General features: G+C 42.2%; 1 protein-coding gene across 9 annotated transcripts in view; it reads right to left on the minus strand.

The window, feature by feature from the left end:
- Positions 1-23,625, minus strand: part of chd9 (chromodomain helicase DNA binding protein 9) — a 79,422-nt gene that overhangs the window by 30,346 nt on the left and 25,451 nt on the right. For 8 of the 9 annotated variants that reach the window (XM_049559954.1, XM_049559980.1, XM_049559970.1 and 5 more), the window contains 3 exons: positions 17,560-17,966; positions 2,542-2,647; positions 504-650 (listed from right to left, as the gene is read on the minus strand). In XM_049559954.1, the coding sequence (XP_049415911.1) occupies positions 504-650; positions 2,542-2,647; positions 17,560-17,966 (660 nt within the window). Of the gene's footprint in view, positions 1-503; positions 651-2,541; positions 2,648-17,559; positions 17,967-20,274; positions 22,413-23,625 lie in introns of those variants that run through there. The other variant, XM_049560000.1, reaches the window with a different exon arrangement.

Consider the following 23,625-nt stretch of genomic DNA (forward strand, 5'->3'; position numbering starts at 1 on the left):
GGAACTTTTGGGCAATATATTTGTGGGAAAACGGTTTCTAAGCAGAGCTGTCGTCGCAGTAATCCCATCCTAATTTCTCTCCCGTTGCATCTAAATTATTAAAAATAGGATCTGAATATGTATCTGTCCTGTTTGTACAGGCATACTGCAGGGGTCCTGGTTTGTACGTCACAATGTGTCGGTGAAGAGAACAGGCTGTGCTGCACTTCACTGTGCGTGCTGTACTGTTGTTCTTCTACAAAATGTGCTTTTGTTTTTCAGTATATAAATAAGTTCTTTCCAAAAATATTCTTCTGTATCATTGCCACAGAAAAAAAACAATCATTTGCATGCATTCTTGTTTGTAATCCAACAAACACTTAAAATAACTAAGATTCATGAGCAATGAAAATCATTTTACTCTACTGTGCACTCTGCTGTGATATTTTTCATGTCCTCTAAAAAATGAGTGAATTTAAACTCTATTTTTTCACTACTAGCAAGTTATAGGCAGAAGTACTTACTACAAAGAGCTGAACAGCAGGCTGCTTGGATGCTGCAGTGTTGGTTTTCTTGGCTTTGACAATAACCTTGACCTCATCATCCGACAACCTGGCCTCCAGCTCCTCAGAGTATTTCTTTCTCTTCACCTGGCGATTAGATCGCCTCTTCTGGAAAAGAAAGACGAGGTGAAAGTAGAATGATATCCAACTGCTCTGGATGCTTTCATACATCAATTTTACCACTGAAAAACCAAAACTAGTTTATTCTCCAGTGTGCTTGTTAACTAGCACCATCTTACGGTGCATCAGAAAAAGCATCAATGTCGCAATTTAATGCGTGTGAATCACTGACGTTACCAGAGTTACACTGACTATACCTCAAATTGATTTATCACTGATTAATTATCAAGGCTCAATCATACTAACCCATATTGAAAAGGGTAATAATATGGGTTATCCATCTGCCAAATGTCATGAAAAACATAACCCATAAATGACCTTGTGAAATTTCAACAAACCAAGGAAGAAATTCAGAAAAAATATTATGACTTAAAGTCAGAAACCCCCACACAAAACAAGAGTGCTCCAAAATCCAGCTCTTTCTATTCCTTCCTGTCAAGCCTTTATAATTATCATATGCGTGGGCTGCTGTATCCTGCATCAATACACGAGCCCCTCCTAATGATAATATGTAGTTAATTAGGAATAAATGCCACTGAGCCAAAGTTAATTAGGTGTGGAGTATAATATCCCCGTGGAGATATACCCTCACATCCCCAAAGCCAAGCTGACCAGAAGCTGGAAAGTCAAACCTGCCACATGCCACCACAATGGGGCTGAACCCCTGGGGTGGCCATGCTTCTTTTCTAGCTGTCAGCCATGCTACTTTGACTCCTTCCACAGGATCATCCTAAATGAGTCATCAACAGACTGTTTTAATTAAGGCCAGGGGCGCCATTTAACGAGCGTAATTATATCAAAGGCAGTAGTCCGGATAGGAGGCAAAAAGGAAAGAAAGGGAGAGGGGTGGTGGGGCGAAGGAGGAGGCAAAGTCACTTGTCATCCTCACTCATTCAGACATGCCACTCTTAACATAGCAGATACCTGTCATGACTTAGCAGTGAGCAAAGCAGCACAGGACTGTGCTAGAACAAAAGATAAGTGTCACCTGCTTCAATTGTCATCGTTAATCAGATCACACAGAAAACAGCCAGTGTACAGCTTAGAGAATTTCATTAGGGAGTACTGGATACCCTCCCCCTGGTATTTTTTTTTTTTTTTTTTTAATAATCCCAACCTCAGGTGAGCAATCACTAATTTTCCACAGCAGTACCTTCTCTTAAGTGGAAAACAAGATCACCACTCTGGATTTGAAATAGAAAGTATGTGATAATTTAATTTAGCTAAGTGTTACGTTATCAAACAAACAAAATATCCCTGGAGGATTTCAACATCACTGGCTGTCTGCGGCGACATTTCCTTTCAGATGAATAGCTGTTAAATTTAGGTGTGTGCATGCAAACATGAAGGTGCTATTGTTGGTGCTTTGACCTAGATAATGCTGTGTTGATGATGCCTCTGTCATATATCCATCATCACCACAGATAAGGATGTGTACTGGAGATAGCAACCCAGTGCGTGACCCCCACGTGAACCACAGTGTCAATCCTCCCAGGCTCAAATGAAAACTGTGAAGCCTTCCTCCAGGCTCAGCAGCAGTGTCAACAGTCAGACTGAAGACACCACTTCACTCAATACCCTGCATCAGAATCGCAACAGAAGAGAATCCAGATTGTTTTCTTTTAGCAGAGGTGTGACCGTAATGGCATCAACACCTCATCTAAATAAGGTAGGAAGTTAAAAAAAACAAAAGAAGGCAAATTCCCACTGAAAACCCAAGTGTTATCTTACAGTGTAGGATTAGTGTTTTAATATGATGAAGTGGGATGAAAATACACTCTGAGTATTCCCAAGCATTACAGCCCCAGTTACAATAATAGTGACTTGTACTGTAGGTTTATATGTCAGTTTGCGAGTGTGTGTATGCACTGGATCTTACGGAGTCGTCATCTTTAGAACTGTGTCGAGGGGGAGGGTCATCATCCGACTCCTCTGAAGACTCCGGCTTTCGCTTTTTCTTCTTCCCAATCTTGATGACAATTTTCCTGTGAGGGAAGAGCACACTGTGAATACATGAGATGAAGGCCAGAGTAACTGCTCTAATTAAGTATCGTAATGTGCACTGCATTGTTGTTAACAGGAGTATTTTGTCCATGCAGTTGATCACCAACTATGAGCTGTTTCTTTAAGGCATTTGTCAACACAGTCTTTGGGCATTTGACTGGTATAAAAATAAAAATGAATTCTCAAGTATAATCAGAATCAAAGTAAATTCAACCCCAAATGACGTCAGTATTCATATCAGTTCTAAAATAAATCAAACAACAATAAAAATATCTTCAATCCAGTTAACTCAAGCACGTGTTATGAAGGCCTACATAATTCTATTAGAGCATGGCATTTACTGTGTCAGTGTCACGGGAGAATTACGCTGTTCATTTCTTTCAGCTCATTGTGGCCAGTAAGAACAGGAGGAACTACAGCAGCCAGTAACCTCATTGATGTACATATGGGCATGTGACTATTGCTTTGAGATGGACTTGAAAAACGTGAACCTATCCTTTAAGGAACAAGAGATATGAAAGAGACAACAAATATTTCAAAGGTGAAGTGTATAACAATTAGGGGGATCTGGTTGCGTCTAGTGATGAACTGCAGATTGCAACCAGCCAAACCTTCTCCCGCCTAAGATTCCTTCAATGTTCATTGTTTGGGAGGATTTTATCAAGAGCCGAATTATCTGCAGAGGTCTCTTCCTCTCCGAAACAAACGGACCAGCGGATGTAAACAGCTAGAAACACTGAATAAAGCCATTCCACGTTACAAATCAGTGAAACTCTGGTGCTGCTCGTTGCCTGGGGCTTGTTTGCACGCAAAAAACTGAACGGCCCCTATATGTGGCCATTTTGATTTGGCCGTTCTGGGCTACCGTAGAAACATGGCAGCTCATTCTAAGGTGAGGAGAACACAACAATTCATTATTTCAGGTCACTATACACTAAATAAAAGATCCATCCTATATTTTATTCCATTTCTGTCAATATGTCCCCCTAAATCCCTCACACTGCTCCTTTAAATGTACTCTTTCAATGCAAATACTACTACTGTATTTCACAGTAAAAAAGAAATGTCAGAAAAAACACATTAAGTTGAGTTTAAGACAGTTATAGGGATACTTCACCCCCAAAATGATTATTTGTTTATCAGTTACTCACCCCCATGTTACCTTCAATTTGTGAAGAAAATTTATACCTCCACGGTCAATGAAGATGTAAAAATCTGAGATCATTTTTGATGAATTGAAATAAATAGGGGCCATGTTTAATAACAGCAAGACTATATCAAAACATCAGTTTGCAAACTCGTACACTATTCGTGCAGTATAATCCAATCTCGTCTCACAGCTCATTTATTGGTGAGGAGCTCTGCTGTCACTCGCTCACACCTTTCACCTCCTGCCCAATGCACATGCTGGTAGGCAGGATTTCAACGGAATGTACGAGCAGAGGTTAAATGCACGCACTTGCCCAGGCCGTGCATGACACTTTTTATGCTTAAGTATTTTAAAAACTAACGTCTTAGAAAAAAGTGCATGCGTTTAGGAACTACTGAGCACACAACTGGATAAATGAGACTTGGATTATACTGCACAAATTCTGTGAGAGTTTGTAAATGTATGTTTTGATTCAGTTTTGCTGTTGTTCACGTCTTCCCCATTTACTTCAATTCATCAAGACCTTTTCTAAATTCCTGAATTCTTCACTCACCGTGGAGGCATGTAAGAAATCCAATTTTTCACAAACTCTAGGTGACACAGGGAGAGTAATTGATATACAAATGATAAATCTGGGGGGTTGAGGTGTTCCTGTAACTGCCTTTTAGTGAATGATAATGAACTGCTGGGGTGAGGGACTGTCTCGTGGATTATAAGACAAGGATGAGCCAGTGTCGTCACACAGACATTAAAAAGAGGCTTACACAGAGACCAAGGTAGAAAAATTAACAGCACGTCGTTGATCGTGCAGAGAAAAAAAAGAGTACAACTACACGTGCGTAGCCCCCTGCAGGTTTGCACCAGTGTGCAAGATAGAGTGAAACAGGAGTTCACAGATTAGCATCTGCTGCACTGCAGCACGTAAACAGTAAATGCATTTGCAGCAGTAGCCAATATTCTATGAATATCTCTCTGTACAGCTGTCAGCATGTTATTTCTGACCCCATCATACATACAATAACAGATTGGGGACCAGCTGAAGTATGGTGGGAAATGCTTATATATGTTAACATGCACACAGTGGGAGCTGCCTCAGTTTATAAAGACAGAATTCAGTGCTTTGCTGAAGCACCCACCTAGTCAGCGGATTCAAACAGACATCATTTGGCAATATTTTTCCCTTTAAGCTACCACTGCTAGTTTGTGAGTGTTGAAGTTCTCACCAAGGCTTAATGTACAATTACCAAAACAGACTGGTGGGATGTGATGATATCTGGAGCCCAGATAGCAGCAGATTGCACAATGAATAGACGCATGCTTCCACTTTTCGCCAGTGCTTCATCCTCTAACTCTCCTCTCTCTTTCACACACAGTCACATATTATTCCTGTGACCTTTCCCCATATATTTTCTCACCACATATGCACACACTTCCTATCTTGCGCCTCTCCGCATGTACTATCTCTTGGAAGCCACAGGCGCCAAATCTCTGGCTTGGCGTGATGTTAATGGGGGGGGGGGGGTAAAAAATAAACACACTGCTATCATACATGACAGCATCTGCAAACACGTTTCCATACACACACAAACCTGCAAGGCCTACTCTGACAGACTGCTGCAGGAGCAGGTATGTCTCTAGTGAGAAGGATGTCCCTGTAGGGCTTGTTCACATGAGATTACATTAGAGATTCATAGAGTGTGAACAAAGATTCCTGTGCTTGCCAATATCTTCTCTTGTTAGCAAACATTCATTCTGTTAGATAGTCAGCTCTTCAGATACCAAGTGGCCCCACTTGACAGGAGGTCAGTCTGTAGAGCAACATGTAGGTCCTATTAGGGACAGCAAGCCAACCTGTTACCTGCTAACACAAGTCAACCATTTTAAAGAAAGACTGCATATTTTTCAAAATGATTCCATGTATAATGCAGGAGCAGCATGTCTAGAAGCTTCCTAATTTTGTTTCTTTCAGTGTTCCTTGTGGTAGCGTTCTGGCTTACTTCCATCATAATCTGACATACGCAGATGTCAACAGATGGTGACAAAGAGACGTCTGACTGAGATGCTCTTTCATTTTCTCTGTCTCTGTCGTATAAATCACTCTACATTGTGGAGATGCAGCAAAGTAATAACCACAACACCACAACAAACAACCACTAAACTGTATTTTCTGAAATACAGAACAATGCCGTAAACAAAACAAACAGAGGATTTTTTTTCAGTCCAGCTTTTGTCCAACTTTAAGATCCGTTTACTGCTCAGCTGATTGTAGTGTTGACTGGCTTCCCATTCAGAAATGGAGACTGACAATTTCTTAGTCTTGGTTTAAGTGATTTAAGTTTCCACATACCCTGACCCTAATCCATGTACTAAATGACATAGGTATATATTATGGATGGAACAGGGACCCACTGAGAACAGACAGCTGAAAGACCTGTATATTGTTGTTGCTCCTATACACACTTCTCTTGTTAAAACACAAAAACAAATACACCGGTTCGTTGAATTCCCTTAAAACTGTTAGACACTTTCAAACACGTTAGGCTTGTCTAACTTCCTTGACCAGTTACCACATCTGGTAAACAATACAGATCCCATCAAAACAAGGCCTTTCTAGGAACAAACAGAGCAAGATGATACAGACTAAGTGGTATTTTATATCAAAGACTCCAGGACCAACCAATGCTCAAACACACACGTTACATTACATAAATGGGTAAAGTAGAGAACAGCAGATTCTTCCAGCAGCACTGTGCTGATGAGATGTCCCTTCTTTCTAGTGTCCCTGCCCCCTCTGGATGATATTACATTTCACAAATCCTCTTGACAATGACACTTTATGGTTGCCATGCGACATGCCCTTGGGAGTGTATTTGGCAATGTGGGCGGCAATGTTCATGGTGACATCACTTCCTGTGAAAAACAACACCAGCACATGTCCACTGACACTATGAATTGTTGAGAAATGTGCCAAGTCAGAGTGACACCATGAAAAAAAAGGAAAAATAACCAGCTGTGACACCCAGAAGAATTGAAAAAAAATATTACAAAGCAGCTGAATGGGACAAAACACAATGTTCTCCCTCTACCAAATAAAAGCTGGCTGGGATACGGGCCTAGCAGAATACCAGTGTCACATCACCAGGCAGCAGCTCAGCAGCTAACAGCATATAACAGGGCTAAAGCATCTCTCTGATCCCCATATGGGAAAACCTGAACTGTGAAACGAGATACTTGAGGGCTGTGAAATCATCGATTGTGCCAGTGCAGGCAGAGTACATTGATGGTGAGGTGGCTCCTTGGTGCTGCCATATACTGTAATCATGGCATTTACAACAGCAGCATAGCAAAGAGCTTAACATGATGACAAGTATATATTGTACACACACATATACAGAAACACACAAAGCTTAAGCCACATCTTAGCGATGGTTACAGCCTGTTCCATCCTGCTGTGGCTGATATACAGGACCACCCAGGGGTTTATGAACACTAACGCACATACTCCCTTCCACTCAACAGCCTCCCCACAAGCTGAAATATATTAACTCAAATGACAGAAAGGACTTTCACATTAACCTCTTACTGAGAAAAAGAGGTCTGAAAGCAGTCACTTCTACTCTTCAGGGTCACAGTTGAGTCTTCCTGATGTGAAGAACTGACTATAGAGCTCTTGTACAAGGCAGTTTCAATGACATGGAAATCATTATCGGCCAATCTTGAGTTGTAAGAGAAGGATAGCTTAGTGCTGTCTTAGAATTATTTGAAGGTTAGAAGACTAACACCTCAACAAGCTCAGGAAAGGAAATGGAGAAATTGACAAAATAATCACACAGGTTTGCGTCACAATATTTTCTATATTGCAGGAGATTGTTGCCTATATGCCAAACTGAAAAATGAAATCAATGAAGCTTGTGTCTAATTTCCAGAAGTCCATTTCTTACTTGAGAATTTACTTGCAAAAAAGTGTCTCTCTTACAGTCCTTCCCTCTGCAAGAGTAGTAGTAAACCTGTCCTAAACCATGTAGTTAAGACAGAACTTCTGGTCAACGAAATGAACACATAAAACGTGCCTCTCAAACTGTCTAACTGTAACCATCAGAGTCAATATAAAAACCATGCTGACGTATTTACAGCATAGCCCCAAGGCTGATGCTGGACTAACTGCAACACATTCAACGCCTCGAATGTTTTAATATACTTTGACAAAGAAATACACATGTGGTAAGTTTAACGTTACTCAACATTTCACTTCCCACAGTACCAAGTGCAATCTGCCCTGTACAAGCTATACTCATCTCGGAGCAGTCTTCTCAAAAGGCTGGATATTTTATGCAAGCCTGCTTTAAGGCACATTAATGCCAAAGCATTTGGCAGAGAGCTTTGCAACAACTGCCATGTACTTTTTGTTGAATAAAAAGAATACAAAAAGATTACAATTGTAACCATACAAGCATTTGCCTTCAGAGAAAGCAACGCAGAGGCAGTGTTAGAATAAAAACATGGTATATGGGTCATTTGGAAACATTTAAAAAGGTATAAAGTATAAAGTTAAGTTAGCTGGATTATCATTGCTCATTATTTTGATGATCAATCTCTACATCCATCCATGTTAGTCTTTTGTTATAATTACTTGGTTTTTTTCTGACTTAAGGAAGCAATGAAATGATTGCTTTTCCATAATTAAAACAGTAAATGACACAATGAGATTGGAGTGCTGACAGCACTTAGGTATGAGTGGGAAGCTGTGCTTGATTTGTTTAATCTTTTTGATACCAGGAATGAAAAGCATTTCATTCTGAAACCCATTTGTGTGTTCATTTTATGTTGAATGTTTTCAGTTTATTCCTCAGCAAAATTGTTCAGATGCAGACGCAAATTAATATTTAACTGTATTAATAATATTTTTGATGAAACAGATACCACAATAAATATCATATTTCAGTTCTCACTGCTCCTCGGAAGCCTCTCTCCTCTAATTTCATATCTGCAAACTCTTCTGTACCACCGTGGTTGCCTTTGAATCCACCCACTCCTCCAAGCTCATGTTGACTAATGGAAACCGAGTGTAACAAGTTGACAATTCTGTCTGAGTATCAGGCAACGGCCTTGTTTCATATTCGTAAATTTAGATGCATTACCACCTGGATGGTGCTGGCTGCCCTTAATGTTTGTTACTGATGGAGAGCAAAGTGATTTATTTGCAGCCCCACCAGGATTGAAAGAGGCCATCCTCCAGACATAATCTTGCATCTCTAATTAGACTACAGCTGCCCCTGATCTGACATTACAGAGTGATCCCCGACGACAGGCTACCACTATCTTTTTACTGAGAGTGATAGGCTAGTTGCTGTTGGAGGCTAGCTTTGCTCCCATCCTCCTATTGTGCCAAATAACCTCCATCCCTTGTCCCCCCAGTGTTGTCCTGCCCTACTTGGCATGCCGCCACTGGGAGTGAATGTGTGAGGGTTTGATTTTAATAGAATCAAGATATGATAATGCTTTACAGGCCAAGACTGCAATGTGGTGCTTCAGCATCTCAGAGAGACCTTCATCGCCTTTAAGTGCGTCTACCTCTGATTATGTGTGACAGTGTATCCTTCGAAACAACAACAAAAAAAATAAGTGTGGCGTGTGTGTGTGTGTCTGTGTCTGTTTCTCATCCTGAGGGGCTTATTGAGACAGTAGTGCTGGTCCTTCTCAGGAAATCCCCCCTTCTTATGAATGGAAAGCTATAATCTCAGTGCCACACTGCACACAACTGGAAACAGTAGTAACAGCACCATCAAGCCCCCTCTCAAAGACAAATACTGTATCAGCACAGTGCACATGGCCACACAGGGGATTTCTGCTTTATTCAGCAAACATTTTAAAAATGGGCAATGCTCACACACTCACGAGAACGTGTACATTTGCATGACTTTCAACTCAAAGACAAGCAACACGGACCCACAAACATGTTTATATCACACACAAGCACACATGTGAGCATGCACACATACGCACCCTGCAAGGGATTAACTAGGGAAACACTCAATTAAAAAAACAGCTTTAGCTCTTCCTTATGAAAAAGTGGGGGGAAAGAGATTAGACGGCTAGCAGGCAAGCCCTGAAATATGAACAGCTATACGCTGCTGCATATACGCTAGACTTAAACCTCCATTTTCTATCATGTAATTGATCTCACGAGCACCATTTTGTTTGATATTTTCCTGCTACCCTGCTCCTTTGTAGTATCAGCATATTTAGAACATGCCTGCTCACAGGAAGCATTGGATGCACGGCTGTGAGCATGCTGAACGAACCAAATTTATATTAGGGAAAAAAAATGTAAAGGAGGAGGGGGGAGGGAGAAACAAAAAAGGGAATGAGCGGCACAGTGCTTTCATCTGATGATTATATGAGCTTATTTTTCAGCAGGTAGGCTGCCTAGAAAAGCAAATTCCAGCACGCAGAGAGCTGTGATCAGTCAAGCCTGGCCTGCTAAATAACCCTTGCCTCACCCAGGGGTAGATTTTGTTGGTAAATATTTTGATACACAATATGCACCTATAGAGCAGGTTTCAGACACAACTTAAAGTGCCTTTGTTTCATTTGTTAAAACCTACAATTGATACCAATGTCTCTACTGAAAACTGATTTCTCCTTGCAATATATGCGTTAGATTTTGCCATTTAAAACAGGGATACAGGCCCTGTGGTCACACTCACACATGGCAGAGGTGACATTTCTAATATCACATTTCTACCAAAGACACATCTTCAACATGATAAATTTCAGTCTCTTTTTCGATGAAAAGAGGCCATTTAATTTAAAATGGGATAGCCAAATTAGACATGGAAAACAAAACCCCTTTTCCCTTTTAGCCAGCAGCTAAAAGTGCTAACTCCTTAAACCAGTGGTTCCCAACTGGTGGGTCACAGTCCAAAAGCAGTTTGTGGGTCCATTTTGAATGGAACTGTGTGGACATTGAACTAATTTGGACCTCGTGGCTGGACCAGTTGGGAACCACTGTCATAAACAGCACTAAATAGCGGCAACAGTGCTGACAGAGCCAACGGTGTAAACCAGGGGGACCCAGAGGGCAGGCACTACACTACTGTGACAACGCTGTTCTGATTTAAGGTGTAACCACCGTATAAGCACAATGCAAAGTGGAGGGGAAGAGCTAGACAGTGGGATACACAGCCGTACCAGCTTACAACAACAAACCACAGAGAAACTCAAATACATCACTCCACTGTATCGTTACATAAAATAGTGGTTTGCTGTCATATCAATGCTCTGAATGTCACATACAGGACCTTTAATGCCATTAGTATCACCTGCTCTTTTCCGACTATGTCAAATCAAAATGTTATGCATAATGGTGTGTGTGTATAAACTAACAGGAGCCACTTTTCAAATAAACGCTGCAAATCAGTGAAAGTTGCAGTAGAGACAACTGCATCATTTTTCAGCAGATGATGTTGAATGATTCCCCAGGGTTATTTCCCCTTCCGGCAGCAACGCGCAGACGCTTCCATATTGATATGTTTTGATTTGCGTGAAGGCTTTAGGATCTTACAGTCTATGTTTAAGCTTTGATAAAGGTTCAGCACAGATGAAAGTCAATTTAATGATAAAGAATGTTATCAGCTAAAACTCACATTTAAAGCAGTTTCTACAATTCCACAGTGGCCCACTTTAATGTACCGCGTTTATTAAAGCATCAGTTGGGACTTAAGTAAAGGAAATTTTTTTTATGTGGTTGTGTTTTCCTCAAACACCCCCAGATCAGGACGCCCTACTTGATATTAAGGCGCTTTAATAGCCAAGAAAAAGATCACTGACAAATACACAACATCTTTTCTTGGATATGTGTCATGTTGCTAGTCCACCTGCCACAGCGGCTGGTGCATCCATATTTTAATCAGTTGCTTTCATTTATGTTTCTCATCAGGCGAGACTGATTTTCCATATGATGATATGACCCCTAACTTGCTGCCATATGATGATATGACCCCTAACTTGCTGCCAAGCGGCAGGTATAGAGTAAACTAGCAAAGTAATCCAGAAGGGACTTACTAGCAGTTAAATGGAATTGATGATTCTAAGTGGAAACCCAGGCATGGTGGTCTCAAAGAAACAGACCCTTAAGTACACAAACAATTAGGGTAATAGTCTTATCTCAGGCCCCTTTCCCTGCATAAAGAAGACTCTGATGCCGTGGACAAGTGAGCATACACTGAACACAGACTACACACACAACCTGAAGCTTCCTGAACACAAGCCTGCACACAGCCTCAGCAGAGCAGAGGCTGAAGTAATGACTTTAGCGGAAGGTTAGTACCTCTGCAGCCGAGATAGATTAATATTTTATGGGGAGATCCTGGGTGGTGCATGCATACAATCAGGACTCTCCTTCGGCACGAAGCTCTCTTCGGAGCGTCTTGCCGTTGTGTATGCAGGCTGTCTCCATCACCCTACATTACTAACAGAAACACTATACCCCACTTAGCTGTATAGATACACATCCTGACAACATCTAGGCAGACGAGCAAACACACCAGGTCTCAATGTATTTGGTGTTTCAAGCCGAATACAGTCAGGTGCAAGCCAACCCCAAATGAGTATGTGCACTGCCAGTAATCCATCACTGACTTTGTCCTCACCCCCAGACGTCAGTACTTAGGTTTCTGATGAGAAGGCCTTGACAGGTGTAGAAAAATGTGAATGTGCAGTCCAAGGTAGAGTTTGAAACATAAAACATGGCAGCACACTCACAGTGCAAAAACAGTCAAACCTTTTTGGACATTATGTTTGAAAATCACAATTGTCTTTAGGGCTGCCCTTGAAAGACAGAGATTCGAATCATTGGTTGGAGGCCCCTCAGTTGACCAAGATTGCTTCAAGTCGAGGTTTGTTTGTTTTTTGTTTTTTTTTGGCTATGCAGTGTACGATCAGGGACATTTTGGTCCCCAAGTTTTGCTGTGGGATCGCCCTTGACTTTTGCGCTACTCTTTCATACAGTCAGCTTCCGCTGTCACACTAAACGTCCAACTGAGCCTGTTCAAACTTTAAAATTTTATATGGAAAAAAAAACAACTTTGTCCTGTAATCATGTTAACAAATTCTCATGTTCCCTTTTGACCAGAGTGAGCTACGGTTGCTTGTTTCACCTGTTACAACTAAGGCAGTGTTATATTACAGCTTGTTTGTTCTGCTAGGCTAGCAAGCTTCCTCCTGTCTGTCCTGTGTCCACATGCAGTCACCACAAGAGGAACAATACATGGTGTGCATGTCCCAAAGACCCAATTTCACCTTCAGGAGTCATCTGCTTTATGCATATACTGTAGTTTTATTTAAACAGAAGCAATACATTTTACTGATGTTATAAATGGTACATCTGCCTACTTTGTTTCATCAAGTTTTTTTATAACTGATAAAAAAGTCAAAGCAACTGTTGAAAAAGGGGGAGTATAATGAGCTCATCTGGGTGTTCAGGCCAATACAGTAGTATTTATGTTTTAGTTCTCATGTTTACATTACAGCGCCGTGAGCCTGTGAATGTTCATGCTCTAAGTTCTCATGATTCAAGGCCTAGACCTGCCTCAGTAAAACTGGATTGGCTGGATTTGTTACTGTCCTTTCAGGAACATGATATGAGTAGATTTATTATCTTAATCTTTTTCTTTCTAATAAAAGAGAAATGACATTCCACTCCTGTAAGTATATTTCCAAAGTCAAAGTTGTGTTGGTTATCAAGGCCTCAAGCTTCATAAACTCCATTACAAATCGTCTGTTTTGCCTTTAATGTGCCGTTTCTAATAAGATAAAAGTAAAAGCTTTACTAGCATTAGGATTTTCCCAGCTATGAATCTTCACACCTTGGATGAAATGTTCACACACTCCCACAAGCCTCTTCTCATATACAGACAGAGTTATACGTTACTGCCACATTTGCAAAAAAGAGGGCCTTGTACATCTGAACTTCTTTTCTCAATTAAAACAAAGGGAGAGGGACGCAAAGAAAGTGCTACAACTGTAAATGATTACTGTGGCCACATCTTAAAGGACTGTGAAACGATTCTGCATCACAGATCATGGAACCACTGAAGATTAGGTCACAGCGTTGCAGCTTTCAGATTTCATTAAGCAGGACAAACTACAGGGTCACATTCAAATGTGTCCTGAGTCCTTTTCTCTTTTTGATAGGACAACTGTGCGGAAGGGATGCAACCTTTGTACATGGGGCGCCTGCTCTACCAGGTGAGCTAGTGGGTGCCCATGTTGTCAAATCCTGACTGGTCTGAACGTCAGTTAAGATAATGTAAATGGTGATGGCTGATGGTGATGGTTTTCTGCAGGCTCCTTACAATCTTGAAATATTACTTGCCGTGGCAAAATTGGAGGAGGTAACTGAGCTTTAAAAGCCTTGTAAAGTGGCCTTAACCAATTTTACTACATGCAAGATTCTAAAATTATATTTTTTCAAGGCGTAGTATCAACTGTGAGCATATAAAACATCAACACAGTACAAAGAGCACTGAAAGTACAGCTTAAAAAATGTACTTTGTTACAAATTCAAATGCATCTCAAAGTTACTGTGATTGAAAGAGGTTTATAAAACGCAGCACAGTAGCATTAATACCAAACTCTACAGAGAGAAAGCATTTGTCTGTGTTGAGAAACTTCACTTGAGTTGGTTTAGAAACTAAACAAATACACGAACAAAGCTATCAAGAGAATATAAAAGGTCATGGAATATTTAAATGTTTCTGTAAGATTGTTAGGTTTCAAAATGGCTGGAATGCATGATGTAATGAATGCTATAAAAAGACTATTGAGACAATATTAAGCTCCATAAGCAGACTACGTTGCATGCACCCTAATCTCATTGCTTCTCGTGCTTTTTTCTGCATGTAGGCCAAGTATGGCTACACTGAATAAAAAGGGGTTACACAGCTCGTTGCCCTGATCGTTATCCGAAACACTTTGAATGACAGACTGCAGACCAATTGTCAGCTGCCTTTCAAGACAAGCAAGTCTTGGATTGCATTTGATTAAATGCTGATGGTTTCATCAGCTGTGTCTCAACGACTGCAAGGTGGTTAAGAAGGAAAAAGGATCTGGTTTTGCACTCACCAACCAAGGTAGAGTTTAGTTTCCTGTTCTCTAAAGTGTTCTGTCTCAAACTTAAATCACATGATCAAACTGAGCTCCATTCAACGACTAAAAGTGAGCATGTTCAATGATGCACACCAGATCAACAATACTGTATAAAAAAAAAATATTTTTTTCCTCTGATCTGCAGTGCTATTTATCAAACTAATGATTATGGAGATATCAGCCTTGGAGTTGTCTGCATTCTCTCAAATATAATGGAACTAGATGGCACTCGGCTTGTGGTGCTCAAGGCGCCAGAAACTCAACAACTATGTCTCTTTCCAGAAATCATGACCCAGTTACTCAAGATAATCCACAGACCTTTTTGTGAGCTGTCTCATGTAGGAACTATTTTCTTTCTACTACACCTGCCAATACTATTACTGCGCAGAGGGAAGTGTGCATCTACTGCTAGCTCACCTTGCAGCACCAAGCTAGTTTGCGTTACAGCTCAGCCAAGGAGGTCGCCATTAGCTGCACACTTCCGTCTGCACTGTGATACTGTTTGTTAGTGTAGTTCTGTAGAAAGAAAACAATTCCTATATAAACTGCTCACAGCAAGGTTTGTGGATTATCTTGAGTAATAGGGTCATCATTTCTGGAGAGAGACGATGCTGTTGGGTTCTTCAAATGCATTTTTTGGCACTTCGAGCACCACAAGCCGAGTGCCATCTAGTTCCACTATATTTGAGAAAACGCAGACATCTCTATGGCCGATATCTCCAATAATCTGCAACTCACACCACAACAATCTAGTCTGATAAACAGCACTATGGCCACATAGAAAGTGGCCTGAGTTACCGTCAGCATCACCAGGCATGTACATCCAACTAACTCTGGAAAGCCAGTGGGACTGTATCACTATGACTGATTCCTCCATCATCTCACTATGTTCCCAAACATCAGCACTGCTACAACTTTCTCATTATCACACACTCACACACACACACCAAGTAAAATCCATTATCTGCAACAGCTTTTCTCCCCACGCCTAGCTCATCTAATTATTAATCAACACAGCTGCCAGCCAGATATTATTGTTGACCATTGTCAGTCACTCTCACGCTAAGTCTAAGAAAAAAAACACACGCCTTCTCAATCATGGCAGAAACTAATAACACTAGCAGCACACAATCTGACATTACCGAATCTAAACATTCCCCTTTTTTTCCTTCAGCTCCCTGCCTCGGCCCTCACATCTGCACCAGCTGATATTTCAATAGCTTGTGTTGGGTGTGGCTTATAGCTACACACTGCTTATAGCAGTTAAACAGGGGGATGGGAGGCGGATCACAGTATCTATACATCAGCACTACTTGCATGATTATACTCGGCAGCACTGTCTCACATGTAAATGCAGCCTTTGTTTGCTCCTCCCATGTCTATGCTGATGACTGAGCCTGGTTTATTGTTATGGCGTGCTGTAAATTCTGTTGAACTTTGAGCTTCCATCTTGGCAACCACAGGCAGAAAATGTACGCTAGTAAAACAATGTACCAGCAAAATCCACCCGTACACAAGCAGGTTACATCAGTAAAACGGGCAGTAACAGTTCAGACAGCAGGTGTAAGTGATCGATCCAAACATAATGAAATGTATGCAGTGTTTAATAAGAGCATCCTCCTAACAATGTTATTTTAACTACCGAGTAATAGAGCTCTCAGCTTAAACACAATAGACTCAACTTGGACTCAAGATAGAACAGAGAACAGTAGGATTCAGATTTGACTTTACAGTGCTATCAATAGATCATGTGGAGAGAGATGACCTTGCCATTCAGCAGCTTGTCAGATATAAATGAACAGCAGCAGATTTGGACAAACATCATACCATCTTACATCTAAAAAATGTCAACTGCCCTCCCCTTCAAACTTATACGATCAGGTTTTGTTCTATTTGTTAGTTATCTTCACCTAAATCAGAGCATGTGGGTGCAGTGGTGTTAACATCACACATCTGCATATCTGGTTCTGCCAGTACACTGTAATATTTATCAGGTTAGGCACATTAACTAGAAAACTGAAGAAGTGAAGAGGATATGAGAGAATCTTTATGTCCTTAGAGAGGGGAAAATCTGCAGTGAAAACACAAAATTTCTTTTCAGTGATGATAAAATACTAGTGAAATTATGTTCATTATTTGATGATGAGAAAATAAATCAACCGCTTTGCTGCATTTCCCTCCATTTGCATGGATATAGATTTATATCAATGTCAAGTGAATACCTGGATTTTGTGTCCATTTGTGTCACTATAATTTTCATACTCTTCAATTTAAAAAAAAAAAAAATGAATACAAAATATTACCAGTACATTAGCTTGTTCTGAATAATTGTTTATCGCAGCTCTATTTCTGGGTCAAATATACATATATCTCTTTAAGTGTGGTAGCACAGTGACAGGGTGTTTACCCACTGCAGTGGCATTTTCACTTGTTCATTTGGGCTTATTAAATGCTGCAGTGTTTATGCTCTGGATGTGTTAAAAGAAATTCAGCATAGCTTTGGGTAGAGTAGGACCTGATCAAAGCTCTACTTATAGGATTATTTTAACAAATGAAGGTGCATTTATCACAGTATTAACGGCTGGGACTACATACCCAATCTTGGCCTTCTGCTTGGGCTTGGAAGAGGGTACAATACAGGCCTTCCTGCAGCCCTTCTCCTTAGGCCGTGCTTTGCCGCTTCCTTTGTGCTCACGCTTACGGTGCTTGTACTGTGAAGAAGAGCTGGGGAAGCTCTCAGGGCTCATGACTCTGGGGATATTCTTCTCCCCACGCTGCCGGGCCTTTGCAATAGCCTCTGATATTATCCTATTGGCCTTCTCCTGCTTGTCCTGTGAGGTTGACTCCATCTGATGATGCGTCCTCCGTGGCGTCCTCTTCTCCGATGGGGAGCTGGATGAGGATGAGGACGATGAGGAAGAGGAGGAGGACGATGAGCTGCTCTTCATTGGGGGACTGAGGACCCGTACCTGGCTACTGGGACCATTAGCGTTCTTTCGAGGCTGAGGAAAGAGGGAGATAAATAAAAGAGTTTTTTAGAATTATGATCCTCTTTAAGGCAAACACTGCAGACCTGATGTCATCTATCGTAGATGACACAAACACAAACTCATGACGTTAACACCTGACCTTTGAAGCAGAGCAGAGTGACTACAGCTAATGTTGTACAAGGCAGATTCACTAACTAAAAAAGGGCACACAAGGCAAAACTATCTGTGTGAACTCATTCTGAAGCAAATTATAGCTTCTGCAGCCAATCAGATGCTACATGCACAGGTACATTATGTTCAACAAACTACTCATTCTGCATGTCTCCATATATACAGGTACCAATTAAGTCAAAGCAATTTTATTTATATAGCCCAATATCACAAATTTGACTCAAGGTGCTTTAAGCTCTGTAAGCCATTTTCTAGCCGGATTTGTATATTTCTATATAAAAAGATTAGCAGAGTGTAAACACGTCTTCATGTTTTGTAACATACAACAAGTAATGATATTAGAATTAGCAGCCATATAAAACAAGGTTGTTATTTATGGCTGATATGACCGTATGAGGCCATTATAGAGTCATACAGCTCAGCTAACAGATGAGTAATACCACCAAACCTTTACAGAAAATGGTGCCAGCACACTGAGATGCCATTTCACTGTACAATGAGCAGAGCGTGAATGTGATAATCAAATATGAAACACAGGCTTAGAGGGAGAAAAAAAAATACTATAAACCACTGCAACCCCTTTATGAAATTACAATATACTGTAACGCTGCGATGTGACTGCACACGTTCACTCATTTAGAAAATAATCTTCTGGAGGTGGTGTGAACCTCTCAGACAGCAGAGATTGTTGCTGTCCCCCATCTCAGATGCTGGGGGTGGAAGGGGGACCTGTCTATCTCTACATGATGCTCACTTTAATGTTCAGCCTCCTATTTCTATCAGCACACCTTCAGCATGAGAAAGGCCAGTGCTTCCCCCAAGAATTCTTCCAGATCAGGTGAAGGAGAGTCTGAAACTCTGAAACCATGTGACATGAAAACTCTCTGAGCCTGATACAAATGGAATTCTTTAAGGTGGAGTAAGCCCTTCAAAAGGTGGGGTAAACACTGGCTCAATGTAGCAGGTTACAGTGAGCCTTTCAGACATAAATTATCCAGCCTGGCTGATACATGATAATACGTGAATAATAGATGGTGTGACTGCGGTTATGCCTACACAAGCGCCTTGTGGTGGGCCTTGAGCCCAGCGGAGAGGGAACCCATAAATGGATGACCTAATCTAAAAATGTGTTGCGTTTGCCTACATGGCCCAGGCGCGGCCGGTTGCTTTTTTTTTTTTTTTTTTTTCCACACTGCTAGCTAAATAAAGAGAATTAGCTTGAACCTCGCCAACAAAGTGGGGGGAGGGAGTTGAATAACTAGCGATTCATTTGGAAGGAAGGGGGAAAAACACACACGCACACACACGTACACACAAGAGCTGCATTATGATTTTCACGTGTGCAACGCTGCTGAGGCTATTAGGAAGAAATTTACTGGATCATGCTGGAATGTTCTCATTCAAGTTAATGGTAAAAAAAAAAGAGAGAGGGGGAGGGGTTGAAAGTAACGCTTAAGAGCGGAAGAACATGAGGGCACATGAAAGAAGCAGCAAAAATATGAAAACAGGCTTCTATCAGAGAGACGGAGAGAGAGAGAGGGAGAGAAAAGATAAAATGCACCAAAACTGGGAGCACTGCAGCTGTGTAATACATCTATAAATAACTGAAATTACAGCCTGCCAGCACTGCAGTGATTTCAATCTCTCTAGCAGCACGTAGTCCCATGAAAACGGTAGGGACCATTACAGCCCATGAAAAGGTAGAGTAAGCTCCATTTGGGCCGGCCAGCTCTCCCTCGCTCTCACCCCCTCATTTCCACATGTAGTGAGCTCTCTGGTGACTGACAGGTTCAACTCATGGAGGACACACACACACATACACAAACACACGCGCACACACACACACATCATACACTGTACATAATCTACAGTGCAGAGGGCAGCTTGGCGAGAGGGTGGGAAAGAGATGTATGGAATGAACAGCCAGTGGGGGTGGGGAAAGGAAGACACTGTAAATCCAGTGTGTCTTGATAAGGTCTAGCACAGCAAAGCAAATGAGTATGGAGGGGAGGAAAATAAAGCAGCAATGAGTTCAAGATGGCGGCAGTGCAGCATGAGCCAGTAGCAGAGGAGGTTGTTCAGTTCCTGCCGGCCCCTCCTCCTCCCCCTCGTCCCTCCTCCCTCCCAGCTCTCAGAGCAGCTCACTTACCCTTCCTCTTGGCCTCTTCACTGTAGACATGGTGGGGTTTTTTTTCTTCCTCTTTCCTCCCCCTCTCCAACCGGCTAACAAAAGCCTTGCCCTTTCGCCGGGTTTTTTTTTCTCTCTCCCTCCGTTGCTCGCTCACGCTTTCTCTTACAAACACACTCACTCTTTCCCTTTCAACAGTCGTTTTCTCTCACTCTTCCTTGAGCCGTGTGTCCCCCCCTCCCCTCCCTCGCTCCTCGTTTTGCCTCCCCTCCTCCTCCCCGGTCAGCTCTTCTCCTCAGGCAGTGCGAGAGCGCTGGAGCCGTTCGTCTCCTCCTCCCCCAGCGGGCAGGGCTCAAGAGGAGCGCATGGGAGCTCTCTCTCTCACTCTCCCTCACCCTCGTTTGTCTCTTCACAGGGTGATGAGGGAGCAGCGCTGTGGGCGGTAGAGGAGGTGCGTGGCAGTCCAGGAAGCTCTCATTCTGCTGCTGCGTGCTGCTTCGCTGTCGTCCGGCTTCACCCAAGTCTCCCTCACTCTCTCTGCGTGCGTGTGTGTCAGAGTTGCCTTCCCCTGGCTCCTCTCTCCTCCCCTCTCATTGATTCCTCTTTCCGCCTGCCTTTCGTGTGTGTGCTCTCTGTACCTCTCTGTACCTCTCTGAGCTTTCTCCCTCTTATTTCTCCTTCTTTCTTGCTCTTTCCGCTGTGCTGTTTCCCTTTTTGCGCCTCTCCTCGTGCTCTTCACCAGCCAGGACAAGGTAGGTTACTCCTTTTATTACACACAAAAAGGCTTTTGTGTTAGCTTGCTTGCTTGTTTGGCCGGTTGTTTTTTCCTCCTTTTCCCCCACTTGTCTTTTTCCTCGTTCTCCCTCGCTGCCCTCCCCTCTCCCTGGCTGGGGCGTGTATGGCGAGCTCGAGACTCTGGCAGGCAGAGCGGCGGAAAATGAAAGCACAAAGCAGCAAAATGCATCAGCATGAATATTAGAGATGTCGTTAAAACCCAGACTCGTTTTTCCCTCTCTCTCTCTCTCTCTCTCGCACTCACTCACTCTCTCTCTCTTTGTAAGGAAGTAGGCCAGCAGATGGTGCTAGCAGTTATTACATTAACTTTCACAACTTAACCCCCGAAGTACTGGATTTCGCCCACAACACAGATTGTCAACAGCGTAGTTTTTTTTGTCCCCATGTAGGTTACTGCCAATGACATGCTGATTTATTTATGGAACAGCATTATACAGAAAGTCTGCAGCAACAAACACATTAACAAATTCCCAAAGGCTAAAAATATACACAATATCAACAAATGGACACAGTACCAAGCAGATTCTCTAACCATACCAGACACATGCAGCCAGTACTGCACTCTCCAATGGTGAGTTCATGCACTTGCGAGGTCAAGGCCTGGTCACCCTGCTATGACTCTCGGAAAAAAAATTCCAACAGGGGAAACTGGGAAGTGTCCAAGACATGCGGCTCTTCCTGTGCGCCAGAACAGATCTAGGAGGAGCGAGCCGTTCAGAGGACTCCTGACAGCATGATGCAGGGGCCATGTGCACCGGCTGGCACATGGTATTGGGAATTATGCAGAGACACACGGCTGGCGTGAGGCCAGGTACAGTGCACTGCACTACTGGGTCAGGCCAGAGTTACTGACAGTTACCCCGTCAGCTTTTAAATCTTTATTTACTGTGCAAAATCAGCCAAACAGACTTGTTTCTCAGCCAACACCCTGTTCACTGTTCACGCAGCTGCACACATTGGTATGTGAGCTGCACAGCGCTGTCAGGGCTACCATCCCCATAACTGGGGCAAGACAGGGGTGTGCTTTTGACACCACATCTTTGGAACAGCATATGTCAATACATATTTTCTGACAGGTTTAGGCTACTACAGGCTATAAAGGGATTTGTAAATACAACACACACAGTAGGACAACATCTAAGATCTTACACAATACTTGGAAAAGCGCTCATATTGGATTTCCAAGGAACTCTGTGCGTCTGTGACACGAGCCTGACCTCCAGGCACAAACTCAAATGTGACTTTTAAGGTTTTGGTGCAAGCATGTCCCATAAAAGTTCTTTTGTATTATATTTCATCATGTTGTTCCATTCTGATCCTTCTCAACCCAAAGCAAAGTAACCCACTTGTTGTGAGTATAAGTATAGTGTGAAATATGTGGGTGAGCATGTGTATGCTCCAACACAATATGGCTTTACATTGCATGCTGAACCTAAATAAAGTTATGCATCTGACCAACTGGAATGGTGTGTGCAGCCTTATTCTAAATGTGTTTGTGTGAGTGAATGTGTGTGTAAGTAGAGAAGGGGGAGGTTATAAGATCGGTGAGATGACCAGGTAAGACAGCGGCACTATCTCTCTGTGGGTTTTGCAGTTTTACATTTTACAGCTATGTATCTCTGGCAGAGACAGATCTGTCCTTTTACCAGTGTGCGCACCAGCAGCAGCAGCAAGCATCAGATCCACCTGCCATGCCAGGCCTTGGAGTTTGGACTTTAAAGCAGGCAACATGCTTACTGGAAGCTGAGCAACAGGGTCCTCTCCAAGCTAAACAAATCCTCTGTCAGATAATGCCCACCAGGGTACAGCAGTTGGGGCTGAGCTTTAACTATAAACACATCAACGGTGTAATGGGTGTTAAAACTCCTATGAGCATGAATAAACAAAAAAATTTCCTCTACTAAAACAGTCACACACTAAATAACAACAAAACTGTGTCCTTAATTTCTGCATCTGCCTTTCAGCTTCCTGCACTTGCAACAACACAGAACGGCCTCTCCACTGTGAAAGTGGAAAAAGGAGTGATGCTTAAAGGAAAACCAAATAACAACTGCTACAATCTAAATCTACAATCCAAATAAATTACAGTAGCTAACAGATTATTTGATAGGCAAAACAGGTAAGAGGTGACAGACACTGAGTCTGAAATACTGCTTATTTAGAAACAGCGAAATTCAGTTACCACGTGTGGCTGTTAGTGACAATGAAACATTTTTCCTTCACTGAAAAGATTTGTATGTGTGTCAAAACGAGAGCAAAGAAGGACGGAAAAAAAGAGAATGACAGTCAGCAACATACACATGCTTCAACGGTCACATGGCGTGAAGCCACTGCTCCTTGGTCACTAAACAGTTAATATGCAAACAAGCCTGGCAGCTCTGTATGAAGGGGAGTGGCTTCCTTTAAGGACGGACGAGGGAGGGGAGAGGAAGAGGAGGGGAGGGGAGAAGAGGAAGGGGAGGGGAGTAGCAGAGCTGGTGAAAGGAAATGAGTGCAGAAAAAAAGTGTGTGTATATGTGTGCGTAGAGAGACAGAGACAGAGACAGAGAGACAGAGAGAGAGAGAAAGAGAGAGAGA

Source organism: Epinephelus fuscoguttatus, linkage group LG2 (genome assembly GCF_011397635.1).
Source record: "Epinephelus fuscoguttatus linkage group LG2, E.fuscoguttatus.final_Chr_v1".
NCBI classification, from domain to species: Eukaryota; Metazoa; Chordata; class Actinopteri; order Perciformes; family Serranidae; genus Epinephelus; species Epinephelus fuscoguttatus.